Source organism: Bison bison, unplaced genomic scaffold (assembly GCF_000754665.1).
Source record: "Bison bison bison isolate TAMUID 2011002044 unplaced genomic scaffold, Bison_UMD1.0 scf7180017864110, whole genome shotgun sequence".
Classification (NCBI taxonomy): Eukaryota; Metazoa; Chordata; class Mammalia; order Artiodactyla; family Bovidae; genus Bison; species Bison bison.
In genome coordinates this window covers 2,571,446-2,579,735 of record NW_011494682.1, presented here as the reverse complement: position 1 = coordinate 2,579,735, position 8,290 = coordinate 2,571,446, and the positions used below count along the sequence as shown (strand labels likewise).

At 35.6% G+C, this 8,290-nt stretch overlaps 1 protein-coding gene across 1 annotated transcript in view; it reads right to left on the bottom strand.

Annotated features, from left to right (window-relative positions):
* LOC104987984 overlaps positions 1-7,512 on the bottom strand; it is an 18,256-nt gene extending 10,744 nt beyond the window's left edge. The window contains exons 1-3 of the mRNA XM_010839118.1: positions 7,411-7,512; positions 6,309-6,415; positions 3,110-3,138 (exon numbers count right to left, since the gene is read on the bottom strand). Of these exons, the coding sequence (XP_010837420.1) occupies positions 3,110-3,138; positions 6,309-6,415; positions 7,411-7,512 (238 nt within the window). The remainder of the gene's footprint in view (positions 1-3,109; positions 3,139-6,308; positions 6,416-7,410) is intronic.
* Positions 7,513-8,290: the final 778 nt, after the last annotated feature.

Here is an 8,290-nt window from a genome sequence, read left to right as displayed (position 1 = left end):
GATGTTGGCAATTTGATCTCTGGTTCCTCTGCCTTTTCTAAAACCAGCTTGAACATCTGGAAGTTCATGGTTCACATATTGCTGAAGCCTGGCTTGGAGAATTTTGAGCATTACTTTACTAGCGTGTGAGATGAGTGCAATTGTGCGGTAGTTTGATCATCCTTTGGCATTGCCTTTCTTTGGGATTGGAATGAAAACTGACCTTTTCCAGTCCTGTGGCCACTGCTGAGTTGTCCAAATTTGCTGGCATATTGAGTGCAGCACTTTCACAGCATCATCTTTCAGGATTTGGAACAGCTCAACTGGAATTCCATCACCTCCACTAGCTTTGTTTGTAGTGATGCTTTCTAAGGCCCACTTGACTTCACATTCCAGGATGTCTGGCTCTAGGTCAGTGATCACACCATCGTGATTATCTGGGTCGTGAAGATCTTTTTTGTACAGTTCTTCTGTGTATTCTCGCCATCTCTTCTTAATATCTTCTGTTTCTGTTAGGTCCATACCATTTCTGTCCTTTATTGAGCTCATCTTTGCATGTCTTTCCCATTCTGTTGTTTTCCTCTATTTCTTTGCATTGATCGCTGAAGAAGGCTTTCTTATCTCTTCTTGCTCTTCTTTGGAACTCTGCATTCAGATGTTTATATCTTTCCTTTTCTCCGTTGCTTTTCGCTTCTCTTCTTTTCACAGCTATTTGTAAGGCCTCCCCAGACAGCCATTTTGCTTTTTTGCATTTCTTTTCTATGGGAATGGTCTTGATCCCTGTCTCCTGTACAATGTCACGAACTTCATTCCATCAAAACTGCTATGCATAATTTAAATTTTTAAATACTGATTTAATATATCAGAAAGAATATTCCCTTAATATTTTGCCTTTAACTCTGTACTGAATAAAAAGGGAAATGACAAAGAGTTGATGGATTGTGAGGAAGCCAAAAGGTCAATGGACTGGTGTTCCAAGTGAGATGCCAGTGGGAATAGTTGAGCATGAAAGCTTGAAAGAGGGTGGTTGTGGCCCTCCCCCACCAACTGAGATATCTAAATGAATGATTTAGATGTGGAATGTATTAGGGTAATAGTAACCCAGGAGGAGTCTGGCATGCTACAGTCCATAGAATCACAAGGAGTCAGACACAACCTAAAGACTGAACAACAACAAACAACAAAGGATGCTTCAAGTACACTTGAAAAGAATGTTTATTCTGGGTTTTCTAGATTGTAATGTCTTCAAAGTATCAATGAAGTCTAAGGGTTCTATTGTATCATTTAGGATCTCTATTGGCTTATTGATTCTCTGTTTGGAAGATCTGTCCATTGATGTCTGTTGGACGTTAAAGTCTCCTAATATTATTGTATTCCAGTCAATTTCTCCTTATGTCTGTTAGTATTTGTTTTATGTATTTAGATGCTTCTATATTGGGTGAATATATGTTAATAAGTATAATATTCTTTTCTTGTATTGACATTTTTAAAGTGCTGAAAGTAACTAGAACCCTAGGATTCTACATTGTAAAAAATATCTTTTTTTAACCTTGCAAAAATATCTTTCCAAAATGAAACAAAAAGATTTGAAGATGATAAAAATCTAAGAAAATGGGTCACCAGTTGACTCACAATAGAGAAATTCTAAAGAGAGTTATTCAAACTAAAGGAGTACGATCTCAGATGGAAATATGAAACACAGGAAGAAAGAAATAAGAACTATAAAGAATAATCATATGGATATATCTAAATAAATAGGTATTTCAAAAATATTAATGATGTATTTAGTATATGTATATGCAGAACTAGAATTCATTATAGTAACAGCATAAAAGTTGAAAGTAAATTGAATTAAAATGCTGTAAGAGTCTCACACTGCCTGGGAAGTAATAAAAGTATTAAGATAGATTTTAATAAACCAAGGAGGCATACTTTAATCTCTAGGATAATAACTAAAATAATAATAAAAGAATATATTGCTAACAAATGAATAGAAGGGAAATAAAACAAGAAAAATGGAGCTAATAAATATCAAAGACAAATAAAGAAAATATAACATATAAAGAGACATAGAAAACAAACAGTAAAATGATAAATTTAAACACAAAGATATCAGTACTTAACATTTAATGTAAGCAAATAGATTATCTAATTAAAACACAAAGATAGTCAGACCTAATTTTTAAAAATTATATATTGATTACAAAAATTCTCTTTAAACATGACAACACCGAATGTTTGAGGGGAAAAAATGTATATTGTACCAAAAGCACTATTCAAAAGGAACCTGGTGTAGTTATACTAATAGCAGACAGATTTAAAGACAAGTATTACTAGAGATAAGAAAGCAGATTTCCTAACACAAAAGAATGAATTCAACAATAAACTAACCGTTTTAAATTTAAGACATAGCCTCTAGGTATACAATGCAAGAACTGATAGAACTAAAGGATAAAAAGGGCTCTTATAACAGTGCAGCAAATATACATCACTGAATTTAATTATTATAGATACAGATTTCTTTAGAAAAAATTTTAATCTGTCAAATAACTTTATTCACCAACAGTCTCCACCTGCAATTTGAATTCCCTGTGACAAAAGATGATTGCTACTTTAGGTACTGTTCTAGAAAGCAGCTAGTCAAAATCTTTTAAAGTCAGGTTTTAATTAAAATTGCGCTTGAGTAAGAGTTTTTGTTTTTAAAAGTGTGCTTCCGCTTGCTTCGGACACTCGAATCCTTTGTTGGCTACGACCCATGCAGAAACTGTTTCACTTTTGACAGTGTTCTTCTTAAATCCTTCACAGCCAGCGTTCCATTAGAACTATAAATTAAACCTTGTGTTTAAAACACTTAACTGAAAATGTATCTTGGCATCAAAACAAATTATAGCACCAAGGAGAAAGAAAAGTTAGCTTTTCCATAAAGTAAGTATGCGACTAGCCAGCGTGCTTAGTCTCTCAGTTGTGTCCAACTCTTTGTGACCCCATGGAGAGTGTAGCCTACCAGGCTCCTCTGTCCATGGGATTCTCCAGGCAAGAATACTGGAGTGGGCTGCCATTTCCTCCTCCAAGGGATCTTCCTGACCCAGGGATCAAACCATCCTCTCTGCCTTGCAGGTGGATTCTTTACCTGCTGAGCCATCCGGGAAGCCCTTGTATCTGGAAAAGGTAACAATGGGTAACAATTCATGAAGTATTCAGCATTAACTTAGATGATTTACTGGCTCATATAAATGTATAGCAACAGAATTGTGTCAAAAATAATTAGCAAACTAATAAATTGTGCATGAGTTCTAGTTGTCAGGTACATGAAATCATTAGCAAAGACGTGATAAGGCAAAGAAAACTTGCTAGTTTAAGATCAACTTCAACTCAATTTCCCCGTCACCACTAAAAGCTTTCAAATCACCTTTGCAAATTAAATACACAATACCCCTCAATTACTGGGTTTCCCAGTAATTGCAGGAGACAGGAGAGACACATGTTCTATCCCTGGGTTAGGAAGATCTCCTGGAAGAGGATAGGGCAACCCACTGCAGCATTCTTGCCTGGAGAATCCCATGCACAGAGGAGCCTGGTGGGCTACAGTCCATAGGGTCGCACAGAGTCAGACACAACTGAAGCGACTTAGCATGCATGTACACACCCTTCAATTACTATAGACTCATCATACCAGGATATTTTGAAATTTTCCAGTGGTCATGTATGGATGTGAGAGTTGGACTGTGAAGAAAGCTGAGCACCAAAGAATTGATGCTTTTGAACTGTGGTGCTGGAGAAGACTCTTGCGAGTCCCTTGGACTGCAAGGAGATCCAACCAGTCCATCCTAAAGGAGATCAGTCCTGGGTGTTCATTGGAAGGACTGAGGCTGTTCATTGGATGCTGAGGCTAAAACTCCAATACTTTGGCCACCTCATGCGAAGAGTTGACTCATTGGAAAAGACCCTGATGCTGGGAAGGATTGGGGGCAGGAGGAGAAGGGGATGACAGAGGATGAGATGGCTGGATGGCATCACCGACTCGATGCACGTGAGTTTGGGTGAACTCCGGGAGTTGGTGATGGACAGGGAGGCCTGGCATGCTGTGATTCATGGGATCGCAAAGAGTCGGACACGACTGAGTGACTGAACTGAACTGAAGGAAGAAATTGCTATTGAAAGACTAACATTTATTTGTCACATGGGCCAGCTTTTTTATTTAATCTACAGAACAAATTCTATAAAGCAGATTAGTACTATTTTATTTTGTAGATGACAGTGGTGAGATACAAGTGATTAGGTCACTGGCCATACAACACACAGCTATATACAAGAGAGGAGCTGGGATTTCAATCAGGCTACCTGATTTCATCCCACACACACCTCTAAACTGCTGTACAACAGAAGACTCACATTTTTCTGACTGCAACTCAAACACAATTTACAAAGTAACCCAATATATATCCACCTATATAACCATAAAATGTTTCTTGAAAATATACTTACACATAATGCAATCTGATATTTTTTCTCTACACTGCTCTATCCATTTTTTAAATTCTGTTTCCTATTCTCTAAATTGGTATCACTTATAGTGGGTTGCATCCACACTGCAATAGTGTTGTCATTTTTTTTGAAGTATGTTAGTTAGGTGACTGGAAACCAATTGGATTTGGAAAACAAAATAGTACAGTAGAAAAGATTCAGTCTTTGAAATGTGTCAAATTTAAGTTCAATTCCTATCTTAAATATTCATGCAAACTTGAACTAGGTTTTTGATTTCTCCTATGATTTCTTTCCCAGTGAGTAATCCGGCAGTGAAAGTAAAAGTGAAGTCATTCAGTCATGTCTGACTCTTTGTGACCACGTGGACTGTAGCCTACCAGGCTCCTCTGTCCATGGAATTTTCCAGGCAAGAGTACTGGAGTGGGTTGCCATTTCCTTCTCCAGGGGATCTTCCCAACCCAGGGATCGAACCTGGGTCTCCTGCATTGCAGGCAGACACTTTACCATCTGAGCCACTAGGGGCCCTTCAATCTGGCAGTGATAACATATATTTCAAAGGATTATTGTGAGAATTAAATGATCTAATCCACATTAAGTAATTAGCACACAGTCCAGGATGTGGCAAAGACCCAGCACACCATAGCTATTAGAGAATAAAGAATAATATCTTCCAGGATAGGATAATTTTTTCTCAACTTAATAAAAATTATCTCATATGGATAAATCTCTGAGTACCTGGATTCATCTTAAACATAAAATTATCTGATTTACTATATATTCAATTAAAAATAGATTAGTAATTTTCCCATTCCTACCATCTTTGCTAGGCTAGTGTATATTGTATACATTTACATATGAACCCAATATATTTTGGAGTATTTTCTTACTCTTTAAGTAATCCGATTATTCATTAGCTAGGAAAAATATATTAAGCCATTTCCATATATTTAATATTTTAAGTAGCTCAAATACCTGTATGCAATACCGATAGATAAAAGTACACATCTAGGGAGGAAATATAAAATTAAGATGACTGTAAAAGAATATAAATCTATGTATACATGTGTGTATATATATTATATAGATAATACATATATAACTGAATCACTTTGCTGTACACCTGAAACTAACACAATGTTGTAAGTCAGCTATACTTCAATAAATAAATAAAATTTTTTTAAAAGTACTATTAAGTCTCTGTTTCCTAATTCTCTATTTCTCACCACAAGATCCTTCCTCTTACTTTCAAAATTGAAACAAGGCATTTATTTCAACTGCCTTCTTTTCCTGTTCTTCAAAATGCTTCTTCCAAAATAAGTCAGTGCTTACCATATACATGTCAGTTCTGACATGTAAATCTGCTGCTCCTGCTGCTGCTAAGTCGCTTCAGTCGTGTCCGACTCTATGCGACCCCATAGACAGCAGCCCACCAGGCTCCCCCGCCCCTGGGATTCTCCAGGCAAGAACACTGGAGTGGCTTGCCATTGCCTTCTCCAAGACATGTGCAAATTCCAGAATTCATACCATTTTAAAGAAGTAATTCACAAGTTTTCACTTTGCAATAATTTCAAAGACGTTTTAAAAATACTTCTGTGCGTCCTCTTACTCCATAGATTCTGATAAATTGTTCTGGGGTAAGGTCTGAAAATTGAGAATATTGTTAAAGTTCCCCAGGTAATTTTCATGTGCAGTCAAGTTTGAAAACTACTATATTAGAGCATTCAGCATACTTCCTCAAGGCTTGCTAGGCAATGACTGGATCACAGTTCTATGGACGAAGCTGCCAAACTGGTAACTGCAACTGTCATTGCTTTGTTTACATAAAGAAAATCAACACATATTACCTTTCCTCCAGCTTTCTCTTAACTCCAATAGAAATCCAGAGAGAGGTATTTAAGGAGAGAGATTTTTCTGTAGAAGTTCTTTTTCTTCTCGTGTTTTCAAATTGTGGCTATCTAAGCTGAGTATCTGATCAAAAAAATTAAACAACAGTTTGGTTATTCCAAAGAAGAACCTCCTGCCAAGGTAGGTACTTAGAAAATAGATGTAAGGATTTTGACTTTGGAATTCTAACTTTTACTCATACTCTCAATCATATCATTTTCGTGATGTGATACCATGAAATAATACCAGGAATATTATATATATGGAAATAGTATCCAACCTTAAAAAGAAGGAAATACTGTCATTTGCAACAACACAGATGTACCTAGAGGGCATTATACTACATGAAATAAACCAAAGAGAAAAATACAAGTGCATGCTATCACTTATATGTAAAAAAAATTTTTTAAGCCAAACCCATAGAAACAGAGAATAGAAGCAGGATAGGGGGTAGAGAGTGAAATGAGGAGAGGTTAGTAAAGGGAACAAATTTTCACTTATAAAGTCTCAGGATCTAATGTATAACACAGTGACTATAGTTGACAATCAGTTCTGAAGTTTGGTGAGTAGAACTTAAATGTTCTCATTAAAAAATAAATAGGTGAGGTGATAGACGCATTAAGTAATCCAATGAGGAGAGTCCTTTCACAATGTATACATATCAAATAATAATATTACACAGTTTATATTATATTTGTCAATTACATCTCAATAAAGCTTAAAAAATTTAAATAGTCATGTTACCTGAAAAACTCAGATGTATTTTAAGAAAAAAGCATTGTCAGTGGTAAAGCTCATTAAGTCTAAAATTTCTGAAAGAGTGTGTTGAGAAGAGCATTCCTGTTGACTAGTTGCACGATTTACATCCAACTTAATAAGCTATTGACTCTTTTCTGCTGACATATTTTATGGTCTCTAAAGTTAATCATGAATAGAAGAGTCTTAAACTCAAAGATATATTTACATTTCTGTTGTTTTTGTTTGAGTTGAGTTTTTAATGCATCTTGAAACTGCCTTTTAAGAGAACATATTAGAAAGGTAATTTTAAAGGGGTGGCCTCACCAACCTACAACTGTAGAATCTGTGGACCTCTTGTCCTAGGTCATTTTCAAGGTTAGCACAGATGACGGATATCATTCTGATCACAAGGCAATCTGTCATCATGGTGGTGATTGAATTTGCCTTCCCAGAACACAGGTTGTCATGCACTTGTGATATAGTACTGAAAACTGTAACCGAATTAAGGACAAAGTCTCCTTTTCCTAATTCAGACTCTGATGGACAATAATTGGCTTTTGGGAATCACTTGTGGAAAAATATATGGCAATAATATCTTTAAAGGGAAGATACATATTGCATAGTATTTTCTCTTCAGATAAATCTAACTAAGAGGGATTACTTTTTTGTTTTTTAAAAAAATAATTATGCTAAGAATTGATCTTTTTTACAACAATATGGTCACACTGACATTATCCAGGTCATGAATCTACAGAAATCTGTCAGTTATTACTACTATCAAAAGTACACCCAAATAAGTTATGTCTCTTAAAAGTAGTCACCACTGTAGACAGCAAGGATTTTCCAAAAAAACTTTTATTTTCAAAATGTATTTGAACACCTATCTGGGAATTGCCTTTCATTAAATACAAGTCCCATTATTTTGTTATAAAATATCACAAACAACAATATTGCTGTGCATACATGCTGCTTCCTTTCCCCAAAATGTCAAGCACACCTTTGAAAGGCTGCAGTGCTATTTCTTTGTTATATCATATAACATATACTAGAGTCCTTACTAAATTTTTGTTTTAAATTTTGAAAACAATAAATAATCAATTGACTAATCATGGACAATCATTGGTCTGCTTTCAGGGGCAACTTTAAAGAATGAAAAACTTAACTTTCATCTTCAGCCTATTGGCTCTTGTCACACATCTTATGG